The sequence below is a fragment of the Staurois parvus genome, unplaced genomic scaffold (assembly GCF_062004578.1).
Source record: "Staurois parvus isolate SC_StPar_1 unplaced genomic scaffold, SC_StPar_1.0 ptg000024l, whole genome shotgun sequence".
NCBI classification, from domain to species: domain Eukaryota; kingdom Metazoa; phylum Chordata; class Amphibia; order Anura; family Ranidae; genus Staurois; species Staurois parvus.
Genome location: NW_028317820.1, coordinates 1,383,168 through 1,398,868, shown reverse-complemented (window position 1 = coordinate 1,398,868; position 15,701 = coordinate 1,383,168). Strand labels below are relative to the sequence as shown.

General features: G+C 39.5%; 1 protein-coding gene across 1 annotated transcript in view; it reads right to left on the bottom strand.

The window, feature by feature from the left end:
* LOC149472061 (uncharacterized) overlaps positions 1-15,701 on the bottom strand; it is an 86,681-nt gene that overhangs the window by 6,768 nt on the left and 64,212 nt on the right. The window contains exons 9-13 of the mRNA XM_089693199.1: positions 14,991-15,296; positions 12,000-12,341; positions 7,552-7,845; positions 4,743-5,078; positions 3,139-3,432 (exon numbers count right to left, since the gene is read on the bottom strand). Of these exons, the coding sequence (XP_089549325.1) occupies positions 3,139-3,432; positions 4,743-5,078; positions 7,552-7,845; positions 12,000-12,341; positions 14,991-15,296 (1,572 nt within the window). The remainder of the gene's footprint in view (positions 1-3,138; positions 3,433-4,742; positions 5,079-7,551; positions 7,846-11,999; positions 12,342-14,990; positions 15,297-15,701) is intronic.

Sequence of the window (15,701 nt, the reverse complement as noted above, 5' to 3'; positions counted from 1 at the left end):
CACTGGTGGGTGGCACTGGTGGGCGGGCACTGGTGGGCTGGCACAGGTGGGTGGCTCTGGTGGGCACAGGTGGGTGGCACTGGTGGGCACAGGTGGGTGGGCACAGGTGGGTGGCACTGCTGGGCACAGGTAGGTGGCACTTCTGGGCACAGGTGTGTGACACTGCAGAGTGGCACAGGTGGATGCACTGCTGGGCCCCTGGGGCGCGCAGGAGAGCGCGTTCTGGGGGGACGTCATATGACGTCCACTCAGAACTGGCCGGCCGCAGTGCAGCCGTCATTCGGCTATCTGCGGTCGGCAGCTAGTTAAATGAAAGGACCATCTGTGGACCCAGATGTTGCACAACTTCAACAGACAATGGGCAATGTCCACATCACCAGGAAGAGACATGGGCACTGCAAGCCTGTCGTTTATCTACCGTTGCTGCCCGGAGATTTTATTTTAATGTAAGGCTTTTTTTTTTTTATTCTCGGAAGTAAGAAAATGGAATTGGTTGATTGTCCACTGCTATGTCATTTGGAACCCATAAACCTTCCTACAGTCATATCTGTGAAAATCTCCCTTAGGTATGGATATCAATGAATACCAAGAGATAACGTTTAGCTATGAGGTTAGTTCATGAACATATTTAGAGCTCCAAGACAAACTTATTACAATTAGTGACATCTTAGCCTTTGCCACTGTAAGTCCTTTGCAGTCCTAGCCATTTTATAATACATTTTCAATTCAAAAAACAGCGCAAAACACAAACTGCCTCACACCAATCAATATAAGTGAGAAATATTAAATACCTTATTCACTAAATAAAAATAAATATAATAAACATTACACTTTAGTATAAGTGTCACAAAAAATGTAAATTATATATTAAAATTTAAAGTCCAGTGACACATACAAAAACAAAAACAAAAACAAAAAAAATAACAAAAAATCCAGTGACACATACAAAAAGAAGTCAAGTGCCCCAAAAAAACAAAACAAAAAACTTATTTTGATTGAGAATCTTCAGTGCCTATAGTGATCCTTCCACCATCCACCAGTGCAAAAACCAACATGAACCGCACTCACCAGATATTTGGTGAGTATAACGCCTTTCAGGATTAATTAGGGCTCCTGGATCCCCTTTGTGACCTCCAACTATTTCCACCTCAAAGATATGGATATTCCTCCAATTGTTCCCCTCGCCAACTCCACCAGGTTCCAGGAAGAAAAAACTAATAGTGTGATACTGTTATGACTCTTACTTAAAATCAACTTTAAGCCAGACCACTCACATTTTAAAAGGTAATAACCAGCATTTATTGTAGATAAAAACAAAACTCCACAAATCCTGTAGCAGGACCTCACAGCCTTGTACACAGCAGGATGACAGACTTCAAAGAAAACCTCATCCACTTAGCAAAATGGCCACTTGGAACGCACCGCTCGGCGTGCGTTCCACTCATCGGAAATGACATAGGACGTTGGGACGGCCAGCCGGAAGTACGTCAGCACTGGACTTCTTTTTGTATGTGTCACTGGATTTTTCCTTTTTGTATGTGTCACTGGATTTTTTCTTTTTATATGTGTCACTGGATTTTTTCTTTTTGTATGCGTCACTGGATTTTTTCTTTTTGTATGTGTCACTGGATTTTTTCTTTTTGTATGTGTCACTGGATTTTTTTTTTTTTTTTTGTTTTTGTTTTTGTATGTGTCACTGGACTTTAATTTTTAATATATAATTTGCATTTTTGTGACACTTATACTAAAGTGTAATGTTTATTATATTTATTATTATTTAGTGAATAAGGTATTTAATATTGCTCGCTTATAATGATTGGTGTGAGGCAGTTTGTGTTTTGCGCTGTTTTTTGAATTGAAAATTTTGTGGTTTTTGTACCTGTGCACAGTGGGATTTCACTTGGGGAGTGTGTTGGTAGGGTGGTCCTGGGCACTGTGGTTCTTCTACATTGCATTTTATAATACAAACTGCCTAAGGTAATCTTTGAAAGAATACCAGTGCTTGACAAAACTTTGTAGTTGCAGTTGTGTGTTAGGGGAAACAACAACACATATGCTGCCAGACCCCATGTTGGGTGCCATAAATGTAGTACCCCCTGAACCCTGGGGGCATGTGAGATAACCTTTACCCCAGGGCTAAGTCCATGGCTAGCAATTGAGAGTCAGCCGCTTCAGTGTATTTGTAGGAATTTTAATGCTTTGCTGTTCCCCAGAGGGTTAAAAGCTGTAGATACCCATAGCAGCACTTACAGACTGCAGATATAGTTCTAGCTTGTAGAGTGAAAAGGGGCCTTTAAGTCAATACTAGCAACACTATAAATGGCACTCTCCAGTTGACTAGCAAACATTTTCATGTCTTCTCTCAAAAGAGTAACCAGGCCCCTTGAAAGATTGACCTTCTTTCCTGCTACTTCCTACAGCAGGGTATCTCCTCCTGGTTCTCCAGCTTGGTTTAGCTTCCCCCTCAACAATTTAGGAGAGTTTCTGAGCAGCACTTCTGGCCTAAACCCAGGTCCCAGCACAAAGTATAGGTTAGCTTTCATATAGGCTACAGGTCTAACAGTTCAGACTGCAGAGAGCACACCTCCCTAACTGAAGCTTGGGGAGAGAGAGCCAAGAGGTCAGCCCCCAGATATTTATGTCCTTCCCTGGGATGCACCACTGGTAATAAATCTAGTTGCTCTGCCAGAGGGAACATAAATATTGAAACCCAGCATTAGTGTGGCCTCTCCCACTATTTCATGAGATATCAGGGATGTCTACTGACATCAGGCAGAAGAAACAGCAACACTGAGCTTAAGGGAAGACCAAATGAGTACAACTTTATAAATCAGCTTGGGCTTTTTACCACCTAGTAAACTACAGTTTGAAAATGGGGCCTGCTTAGGGCAGGGTAGCTACACACAATTATTGTAACTGCGTGCACAGAATTAATTTCATTTCTCCATTGTTTATCTACCATATTACATTTGAAACAGCTTAATCAGTGAATCGGGATACCCCAATGAAGTTGATTATGTATCAAACTCTGATATAATAATAATACCTTCTTCTCATGCTTTCCTGTTGTAAAAGTGTTAGGTTTGTGGTCTGTATTGTTCATGGCTTTGCCTTCTAAAACTAAATGTATGTTCTTACCTGATCTCTTCAGCTCTGAGTGTTGAGGACCTGCCATAGACTCGTGCCTCCAGGTGACTTGTACGGGAAACTTTAAATGAACGGAGGGAATTCTAATTTCACTGATAATGAACATCTCCCCATTATCATTCACTAGAAGGGTTTTCTGTGATGGACGGTCTTGGCAGTCGCATCCAGCAAAGCTCCACGTAAAATCAATGTTTTTTGGAGAGGGTTTCTTAAGGCGTAAAGAGCAGAGCACTTCCCCAGATTCACAAAGGGTTACTCTCACTGGATCTGTTACAGTGGGGGTCACTAGAAATCAACAACAAAAAAAATCCCATTTAGATGAGTCTAATGAAATGCTAAAATTCATTTTTTTAATTAATAGCTAAAGTAGGTAAAGCAGGGAAAACATTTAAGAAAACCAGTCACAACTGGACTTATTTTGGATAATATTTGGTGATATCAGTACTGTACAGTTTGCTGTTATTCTTGCTCCACAAGATGCTGTACTTGAGAACCAGCAGTGCAAAAATCTTCATTCTTCTGCTTCATTTATTCTGTGGATCTGCTCTTCCTCCACCTCAGGGGTGAAGCTTAGAAGTTACAAAGCTCTGACTCTACCAAGATGGCCACCTTCCCACCGAGACACAGAACAAGGCATCACAAGTCAGTAACAGGGAAAAGATCAGCTGAAGGGAGTCTGCATGACATAATGGAGACTCATGTTTATCCTTTGCTTTGCCCTTTGCTGAGCTATTTGGTCACAGTTTAGGTCCTCATTATTTTGAATAGTAGGTGCAATATCAGCACATAAAGCACCTGTGTGTGTTTTTTTTCTGCTCTGGGTGCAGCATTGCTGCGCAGAGGGGGGAAGGGAGCACATTGGAAGCTTTAGCCTCTCCCTTCTCACTGCCTCTTACTGACAGGAGTGAGTATAGTAGTGTAACTCTTGCCAGAAGGGCCTTTTTCCATCTGGAACAGGGCACTACTCAGCACTGCCACCTCCGGCACTAGGCCTGTGCTCAAATTTGTCATTTGTAAACACAGGAGCTGGCTTCTTTTGCTGTCTCCTTTGTTTACATGTGGCAATGCGTTTCTCCACCTCACACAGAACACTCCCTGCCCTGCTGCATGACAGTCCATCCATTCTCTGACACTGAGTGCTGGGTAAGTAGCTGTGGGAATTGGTGGAGGAATTCTGTACTAGGGAAGGGGGGAGCTTTGTAGTGGGAGGTGGGTTAAGGTAAGAGCTCTGTAATAGCGGGGTGGGGGAAAAGCTTTAAACTGTGTTTGTGTGTGTGGGATGAGGTGGTTGAGGGGAGAACTCTGCACTGGGAGGATAGGGAAAGGACTTTGTGGCCTGGTCGGGACGGGGTGGGGGGGGCGTGGGTGCTCAAGGGAAGAGCTCTCTACCGGGAGAAGATAATTTATTAATATTTCTTGCAGTGGCACCACCATTTTAGGGATTTTTTTTTCTATTTCAGTGACACTGCTGATACAGGGGGAGCTAAGAAGGAGGGTGTGCAGCTTCCCATCTTCGTCCTGGGCTCTGGATGACCATGCACAGGCACTGGTACCAATGCCTGCTATTTTGAAATGACACTTTACAAGAAACTCACCATTGACTTGTATTGGTCCTGTGCTCCTCTCTCTGGGCTTCTCCATACTGGGATGCTCCACTCTGCAGGTGAACTCTGGCCCCTGGTCTTCTTGGAGTGATGGTCTGAACTGTAGACTTGCTATACAGCTGAATGTGTTATCCAGCTGTATCTGAGCCTTGGTGATATCTTGTTTATATCCCGATGTATCAAGAGAAAGCAGAGTTCCATTCTTATACCAATTAACGGTGAGATCATTTGGGAAATAGTTAGATATTTTATATTGCAATCTGGCATTTTTGCTCTCAAATAATTTGAGTTTTTCTATTTCTTCTATCACAGGGTGCCAGGGCAAATCTGCAAATCAAACCATAAATATTAAACACTATATATAATATCTATCTATCCATCTGTCTGTCTATCCATCCTGTCTACTCAGTATCTATCTATCTATCTATCTATTTATCTATCTATCTATCTATCTATCTATCTATCTATCTATCTATCTATCTATCTATCTATCTATCCATCTGTCTATCTGTTCATCCATCCATCTGAATGTTGACAAGCTACAGGGCTATAAAGTCATACACTCACCGGCCTCTTTATTAGGTACACCTGTTCAATTGCCAATCACATGGCAGCAACTCAATGCATTTAGGCGTCTAGACGTGGTGAAGATGACTTGCTGGAGTTCAAACTGAGCATCAGAATGGGGAAGAAAGGGGATTTAAGTGACTTTGAATGTGGCATGGTTGTTGGTGCCAGATGGGCTGGTCTGAATATTGCAAAAACTGCTGATCTACTGGGATTTTCATGCACAACCATTTCTAGGGTTTACAGAGAATGCTCCGAAAAAGAGAAAATATCTAGTGAGTGGCTGTTGTGTGGACAAAAATGCCTTGATGATGTCAGAGGAGAATGGGCAGACTGATTGCTGCGACATTCAGATGGTAGGGTCAGGATGTGGTGTAAACAACATGAAAGCATGGATCCACTCTGACTTGTTTCAGGCTCGGGGTAATGGTGTAATGGTGTGGGGGAGATTTTCTTGGTACTAGCAAGGTGTTCCTAATATAGTGGCAAGTGAGTGTGTGTGTATATATATATATATATATATATATATATATATATATATATTGCAAACAATCCTTATTTTTTTCTTTGATTGTGCAATCAATAAACCACATGACCAGTGTAATTTGAAAAATCTTATTCGTCCATTCCGACATTTGTGCAAAAAACAATGCATATAAAAGATTCCTTTAGTCTAAATTAGGTGTCCAGACAGTGGAAAATGCTCCATGTTTTCAAAACACTGCATGTCACTCCATCTCCCACTTCGTGGTATTGTTAGGTCATGCTGTGGATGATTCACCCAATTAGATGATCACTCACCAGACCATAAGACTTAATTTAATAAGTGGGTCTTTTGCGCTTATTACTATTCCAAGAGCGGACACCGCCGTTCATGCCATCTTCTTTGTAACGGAAAGAATTGGGGAGACAGAAAAGCCCATAGCGTAAAACCATTTATATACTAAAATCCATAAATAAAATAAATCAGACCACTCACAATAGTTGGTACCCAATCCCAGCACTGAGGATAAAAAGCATAATCCTGTACTGAATACTCTCTGCCTGGTGTGATTGGGTGCTCTGTGCTGAATGACATTCAGTGTCACTTTAATTGAATTTATAACTAATCACGTTGACTTTTTTAACCCTTTCCCACGATCCTAAATAAAATAATATTTGGCTTGAATTCTGCTTTACTTCTTGAAGACCAGGCCTAATCTGACACTTTTTGTTTACCTATAAAAGTACATTTTTGTTGCTAGAAAATCCCCAAACAGTATATATTGTAAGCAGAGGCCCTAGAGAATAAAATGGTGGGTTTTGCAATTTTTTTACGTCACACAGTATTTGTGTTTTCAAGCCCAATTTGGTTTGGAAGAAATACACTTTAATGAGTAAAATGCATAAAAACACAATATAATACTATATTGTTTGGTAAGATATAAAAGATACCAAACATGGCATGCTTCAAAATTGCACATGGAATGGCGACAAACTACATACATGATGTTATCCATAGGCGATGCTTTAAAAGCCTTTACAGTTAAGCACTTTAGATTACAAAGAGGTCTGGTGCTAGAATTATTGCTCTCGATCTGATGTTCGCAGCAATACCTCACAATGCTGAAAACAATCTACGTTTACACACAGGTGCGGGACCGACATGTACATTCATAATCAATAAATGGATTGTTTACATTCTGCCCAAACCTGAAGTGACAAAATACTTGTTGCTGCTGGTCTCTTACACCATAGAGATGATCCCATTTGTCCCATTTGTCATCATGGCAGAGGGACTGTCATTCCCAATGGAGCACAAGCGAGGTTACATTTCTGCACTTGTACTCCACTGATACTTCTCCCAGCTACGTAACTGAAGATCCGTACCTCAGTAGGGATCTGAGCTGGAGCAACAGTCTACAGGAACCAGAGCATTGCACCTGGTTTGCAGGTTCAAATGCAAAAATATAATAAATGCACATATTTGCCTTCTGGAATATGGGTGCATGTTGCACAGGCATTGTCCACCATTGTAACTATCAGGAAGTCAATCCAGGGCAATGATGTGCAGCTGATGCATCTAGACAGCAGCAGCCCTGGCATGGGAAAATTAATACAAAAGGGGAAAAATTAGTATTTTCTGAAATACTAATTAGTTAAGAGTTCCTGAGAGAGAAAACCCTGTTTAAAGGTGTAAACAATGTTATTTTGTAGAATAATTCTATTACGACTACTGGATAGGTTGTAGTACCTGTCATACGTAGGTCTCGAGTTACAGGCTCCTTTAGGGACTCGTGTGTCCAGGTCACACACACCGAGGACTTGAAATATTGCAGGGGAACAACACACTCACTTATAGCATCGAAGGTTGTCTCATCATTGGTCTGAATTATTTTCTTGGTTGAACTAATTATTTCTTTTTTTCCTTCTCCATGGGTCCATGTAATGAAAATCGTTTGCGGGTAAAACTTCATTAAACTCAGAGAACACAGCACTTGGTCTGATCCAGAGATGGTGAACCCTATATCTTTCTCCTGCGGGGGCACTGGTAGAAGATGAGAGAGATTGAAGATAGCAAATAATACATCTTTATATCCAACAGCTGTTCAAGTCCGGACACTGTCACCCCCTTCCTGTCCAGGCCAATTTTCAGCTTTCAGCGCTATCACACTTTGAATGACAATTGCGCAGTCAAGCAAGACTGTACCCTTATGAATTTTTTAGCATTTTTTTTTAGACAGATAAAGGTTTAATTTGGTGGTATGTATTCACCACTGGGATTTTTATTTTTTTAGCTATATAAATGAAAAGTCCAAAAATTTTGAAAAAAGGTGTTTTTCTGATAAAATTTTGCAAATAAATATTTCATCATAAATCTTGGCCAAAATGTATTCAGTTATCTTTTTAGTAAAATAAAAATAACCCAAATTACTTTATAACCAAAAATGATCATTGTAAAAAAATTTTTTACATTTTTATTTTATTTTTTTATATTATTATGGGTTTTTTTTTTAACATACTGTCACCCTAGCTAGAAATTTGTTCTCAAAGTTCAAAGAGGATCAGTGAAGTCATTCAAGTTGGGTGTTGGCATTTTTCTTTTTCGCCTCTTCCTGTACACCTGCTTTTTCTTTATATTTGAGATGCGATGGGGAGGAGGCTGCTAGCTTAATGGTGGGAAAGGTAGCAAGGAAAACTCGAGCAACTGAGTCACTCCTAGGAGTAGCATATAGTGAACTTGAATAGTGAGTTGCCAAGTTACTGCTGGGAAGGGAAGCATGCAAACTAAACTCATGAGTTTGGCTGGGAGGGGAGAGAAGGAAGAACTGAACAGCAGAGTCACTGGTGGATGAGGGGAGCAGTAAGAGCTGAGCTGCTTAGTCACTGCTGGGAGGTGGGACCATGGTGAACTGAGCAGCTGAGCCATTACTAAGAAGGGGTATCTGGATGAGCTGAGATTCTGAGTCATGGCTGGGCAGGGTATCTGTCAATATATCTCTGCTTTAAATTTTGAGAATAGATTGCTCAACAGTGCCTGCACCTACAGAGGTTCGTGGAGGCATGTTTTAGGCCCCATGTACACATGAACTCTCCTAGATGTTTAGCTCTCCTGGCAGCAGAAAAACGCTAAACATGGCAAAAACATTAGCACGTCTACCCGCTTTTAGCTCTTGGATGTTTATTCATTTGATTGGACAGAGTATTTTCCATTAAAATGAATAAACGTCCAAGTGCTAAACGCGTCTAGCATTAAGTTATAATCTTCTAACCCATGTGATGTCTCTCATGTTGCACAATTTTTTAAATAAGATTCATCTTTTTCCTATTAAATGTAAATGATTTAAATAATATAACAGAGTCAAAGAAATTATTAGATACCCACTATTACAAGTCTTCAATAATCAATCAAAAGCTCCTAAATAGCCACAAAACACTACTTCCTCCCTAGGAAGTGAATAATCAATTATGTTACTTTTTGTGATGAACTTCTAAATATACCCAATCTATCTCAAAAATTCAATAAACCCACATATTCCAAAAGGGTGATAATCAAATCTAAACCTAAAATGATAAACCACCCAACCAATATATAATCAGAAATGATCAAACAATGAAATAATAAAATATAACAATCAAAATAATAATAAAGATAATAAAATAAAATAAATGTCCAAATCTCTAAAGAAATATAAAATAAATGTCCAAATCTCCAAAAAAAAGTTCTTTTATGTGTTCAGTGAAGCAAAACGATTCCAAAAACTCCTTGATATCCTCAAAGAAAAAGAAAAAATCATAGTGTAATACCCTAAATATAAGTATATATACACTTCACTCTGTGCAAACTCAAATCACATCAAAAAAATAGTGAAAAATCAATAAAGTAAAAATAAACGTGAGAAATCGTGATCACTCCAATCTCAGGTGAATAGTGATACTAGGTACCAGTACCCTTAGTACTCCAGCCAAAAATGATGCTAAATACTATTACCCTCTTAAGATATATTCAGGCATATACTGTTAAACAGGAAAGGTATTTCTCCATCTTTCTTATCCCGGGGTGTTCCTCATATGGACAAAGAAAGGCTCTATCAGGCAGATTCCATAAAAAGATACAAATTTTAATCCACACTTACATGTAAAAAAACGTTATCCAGCTCTCAGCACTGAACATTTCAATCTCAGGTTGAAAACCGATTGTTTCCAACCGACAAAATGGCCGCGGCGACACTTCCGGTTAGCGTGCGTGCGTGATGACGTCACTCCCCTAGCGCGTTTCGTCACTTCCGGACTTCACAAAATGAAACTTTTTGGATTTTTAGGATGAACACATTGAAACCAAAGGGACTGAATATAGAGCTAGACTTGAATTGTTTTATTTCAGATAGATAAAATATGGAGCAGAAATAGAATTAAATTTTGGTAATTTTTTTATAATAATTTTAAAATAGTGTATTTGAAATTAACAGTAGTTTATATCTGTAGATGTATGTGTGTTTATATATATATACCTACATATTTTAATTTATATTTTATTTTTAATTTTAACTCATAGGGATTATATATTCCATTGAAATAAGTAGAGCGGTGGCTATATTAATAGGGACATTTATCGTTAATATATTGATAACTAATTAATATATAGATTGGTTTTATTGGTTTTATATTATATAATGGGATCAGTAGTATTAATACAATATGACCACTAGAGGGAGTATTAGGCATGATATTGTGATACCTAATATGGTCATACATTATATTGTGAATTTATCAAAAATATATATATGAATAGGAGATGTACAATATGTTATGCCAAGTTGTTTGCTGTATTTTACTTGGTATGCTATATTGAGAGATAGAGTGGGATAGGGTGGGTATTATTATAATATATTCAACATGCTTATTCTTTAGAGGTAGTGAATATATACTATCTACATGCGAGTGGATTATCTATTGATTCTATGTTTAGAAAGGTTGTGAGTATATGGTTTTATCGTTGATGATATGAGTTTACAATTGCTAGCTTCATTTCCGGGTATTGTGGGTCTGCAGTAGGCTGTATGGGGTTATTTGCGATGTTTCCCTCATTCAAAATGGCGGATCCGGCCTCATCCCATTGAAAGACAGTGGAATATAAGGAGAGACCAATGAGACGTCTGTATCCCTTCAGATGAAGTCCGGAAGTGACGAAACGCGCTAGGGGAGTGACGTCATCACGCACGCACGCTAACCGGAAGTGTCGCCGCGGCCATTTTGTCGGTTGGAAACAATCGGTTTTCAACCTGAGATTGAAATGTTCAGTGCTGAGAGCTGGATAACGTTTTTTTACATGTAAGTTTGGATTAAATTTTGTATCTTTTTATGGAATCTGCCTGATAGAGCCTTTCTTTGTCCATATGAGGAACACCCCGGGATAAGAAAGATGGAGAAATACCTTTCCTGTTTAACAGTATATGCCTGAATATATCTTAAGAGGGTAATAGTATTTAGCATCATTTTTGGCTGGAGTACTAAGGGTACTGGTACCTAGTATCACTATTCACCTGAGATTGGAGTGATCACGATTTCTCACGTTTATTTTTACTTTATTGATTTTTCACTATTTTTTTGATGTGATTTGAGTTTGCACAGAGTGAAGTGTATATATACTTATATTTAGGGTATTACACTATGATTTTTTCTTTTTCTTTGAGGATATCAAGGAATTTTTGGAATCGTTTTGCTTCACTGAACACATAAAAGAACTTTTTTTTGGAGATTTGGACATTTATTTTATATTTCTTTAGAGATTTGGACATTTATTTTATTTTATTATCTTTATTATTATTTTGATTGTTATATTTTATTATTTCATTGTTTGATCATTTCTGATTATATATTGGTTGGGTGGTTTATCATTTTAGGTTTAGATTTGATTATCACCCTTTTGGAATATGTGGGTTTATTGAATTTTTGAGATAGATTGGGTATATTTAGAAGTTCATCACAAAAAGTAACATAATTAAGTCTTCAATAATATTGGTAGTAATGGCGCTAAAAGCACCCCTTTAACTTCATTTTAAATTGGCATCAATGAGTTTATATATTCACTTACATGGATTCACATTATTTCCCAGCATTAGTTTTGTTGGTGCAATGGTTGTTTGGTTTTTGGGATTTTTAGCGTGTTCCTATAAAATTCTGTTTCTGTAAGAGACTCACCATTTGCCCTAGCTGGTCCTGTACTTTGTTCTATCGGATGCTCCAGGCTGGGATGTTCCACTCTGCAGATAAACTCCAGATCAGTGACTGATTTCGGTATGAAGGATAGGGAAGGGGAGCACTGATAGGAATTATCAGCCATTCTCTCATGTTTTATTTCCGAAATGTTGTATAAGTCTGTATTGTGAGAACAATCTGTTATAGATCCTCCCTTCTTCTCTAACCAAGTCACTTTTGTGTTTCCAAAGAAATAGCCAGAGACTTTACACTTCAACGTGGATGTTTTCTGTACTTGCAGAATGATTGGGGTGATTTCTTCAACTCTTGGATGCCAAGGAAAATCTAAAAGTAAAATGTGGAACATATAAGTAAGTTGGTTCATACAGTTGCACCTTAAACACATCTTGAATCAAAGGTCGCTGAAAACTAGTAGCCAAATTGATCAATGTTATTACATGTTAGTTAACATGACAGTAACTCTATGGGGGTGATTTACTAAAACTGGAGAGTGTAAAATCTGGTGCAGCTGTGCATGGGAGCCAATCAGCTTCTATCTTCAGCTTGTTCAGTTAAGCTTTGAGAAAGAAAAACCCGGAAGCTGATTGGTTTCTATGCAAAGCTGCACCAGATTTTGCATTGTCCAGGTTTAGTAAATCAACCCCTATGACTAATTCATTTTATAGTAACATATAAAGCTTTTTCTTGGTAGACTGTTTTAATAAATACCATGGTCAGATAAAAATACCCTGATACTTTTGATTGCTGTATTGTATTAAACAGAGGCACACTTCCATCTTCAGACTGCAATAGCATCTACAAGCTGAAGAGATTTGCTAGAGATATTTTTGGAAGCACTGCTGGGTTCGGCAACTTTTTGCATCAACAGCTCTATAAGACAGCCGTTCTTAAGTAGGGCTTCATGGAACCATAGGATTCCTGCGGTTGTTGCTAAGGGTTACTTGAGCTCTGGCTAATTGACCTCCCATTTGGTGGTACTTGCATAATTCTGGGACCATTGTTTCTTGTCATAGCAAGCAGCAGGAGCATTCTTCCCATTGACCACCAATGTAGGGAGCATTCTTCCCACTAACCATCAATGTAAGAAGCATTCTTTCCATAAGAAGCGTTCTTCCCATTGACCACCAATGTAGGGAGCATTCTTACCACTAACCTCCAATGTAAGATGCATACTTTCCATAAGAAGCATTCTTTCCACTGACCACCAATGTAGGGAGCATTCTTCCCACTGACCACCAATGTAAGATGCATCCTTTTCATAAGAAGCATTCTTCCCACTGACCACCAATGTAGGGAGCTGTCAGGGCCTGGGACTTCTACTGTTTCAGGCAGTAACTCTTCTCACTGAGCTACCTAGGATGCTGGACAACACTCTGCCTCATCTATTGGATAATCCTGCCTTGTGCCTTGTTTGCTCTTGAACTTTGAACTCCTTGCTCCTCCCATGAACTTCCTATATAAGCCATATCCTTGGACCTACTCCTTGCCAGATTATTGTGCCTTCCAGCCAATATCCCGCTCATCTTTACTGCTGCCGCCTATATCGTTTGTGACCGACTTTTGGCTCGTGACTGACTCCGCTTTTGTCTTATTCCTGAAATGTTTGATCCGCTATCGGTTTCCAGCTTGCCCTTCCCCTGGTGGGGTGATCCTGAGACTGCGACCTGGTATTCACATGCAGCCAAATCCATCTCCACCATTAGAAGATCTGGGGAAGACCGGTGGATACTTAGACCCTGCACCTCAGGTGAGCCTGCGTCATTCCCAGGGTGACCCGCTGGTGTTCCAATCCTGCTGGTTTCAGGTAAGCCTTACAACTGCTGTAGCAATTGGTCTCTGAACCTGACCTTACACCGTGACAGGAGCATTCTTACCACTAACCACCAATGTAAGATGCATTCTTTTCATAAGAAGCATTCTTCCCACTGACCACCAATGTAGGAAGCATTCTTCCCACTAACCACCAATGTAAGATGCATTCCTTCCATAAGAAGCATTCTTCCTACTGACCACCAATGTAAGGGGCATTCCTCCCACTGATCACCAATGTAAGGAGCATTCTTCCCACTGGTCACCAATGTAAGGAGCATTCTTCCCACTGGTCACCAATGTAAGGGGCATTCCTCCCACTGATCACCAATGTAAGGGGCATTCCTCCCACTGATCACCAATGTAAGGGGCATTCCTCCCACTGATCACCAATGTAAGGGGCATTCCTCCCACTGATCACCAATGTAAGGGGCATTCCTCCCACTGATCACCAATGTAAGGGGCATTCCTCCCACTGATCACCAATGTAAGGGGTATTCCTCCCACTGATCACCAATGTAAGGGGCATTCCTCCCACTGACCACCAATATAAGGAGCATTCTTCTCACTGATCACCAATGTAAGGAGCATTCTTCTCACTGACCACCAATGTAAGGAGCATTCTTCCCCTTGAACACCAATGTAAGGAGCATTCTTCCCCCTGAACACCAATGTAAGGGGCATTCCTCCCACTGATCACCAATGTAAGGGGCATTCTTCCCACTGATCACCAATTTAAGGAGCATTTTTCCCACTAGTCGCCAAGGGGCATTTTTCTCACTGACCACTAATGTATGGGACATTATTCCCACTGACCTCCGAAAGAAAAATGTAAATTGGTTACATGTGTCTGTTACATTGCTTCTTACAACATATATAGTACCATACTAGAAGTGTACCATGAATTTGTGCATGCTGGGAGTAGGTGGTGACATGTACTTCTACAAACGTCAGCTTCTTGATCTCACATATACAATAAAAGTGTCTGATAAGAAGATGTCTATGTTGTCTATAGTAACTGCTCACCATCTATTTTACATAATGTCATAGTAGGCTGGAATATTAAACTGAGTATCTCATTGCCCAACACTGACAGTTCATGTTTCAGATGGCTCTGTAATCTAAGTTCACAATGTCTCCAGCAATATTTATATATTTTCTAACCGGGATCTTGTACAGATATTTCTCTATATTCCTCATTCTCCATGGATTGATGGTTCCATGTCACTCTGACTTTAAATTGCGGGTTTTCAAAGAGATTTCCAGGAACAGTACACTGACTGGTGACAATAAATGTGCCATCTGGATTAATACTGATTTCCTCCTCTGATGGCTTCTTCTCCAGGGTTGGCCCATAAGTCCAAGTGACTGTTATATCTTCTGGGTGAAAGTCGAGAAGGCTGAAAGTTGCCACCATATCTCCTGAGTCATGAATGGGGAGTTGTATGGGCTGCTGGACTTTGGGCTTTGCTATAAGAGACAAGAATGTAATATACAGTATACAATAGTTGGATAAAGGTGATAACAGAAACCAAAGAAAACAAATTCAAACAATTAGTTAAATCACATCTTTTTTTAAGACGACATATAGACTGTCTGCCATTTACAGAAAAAGTTCTCCGACACATGCACAATGACTTAATAATACAATTACTTCCCTGCCAATAGTGTGCCTGGGCAACTTTCAGCTATTTCTTTTTTTTTTTAACAAAAATGTTTTTATTCATCTTAATAAAAACATGTACAAGTTTACATCAAACGCTAAGGCACAGGGTAGGCCAAAAAATGGCACAAAAATTACAATATAAAGACATTATCAGTGCAATGCACATTACCCTATTTCCAGCGTGGCAAAAAGGAGAACTCTGTATTAAA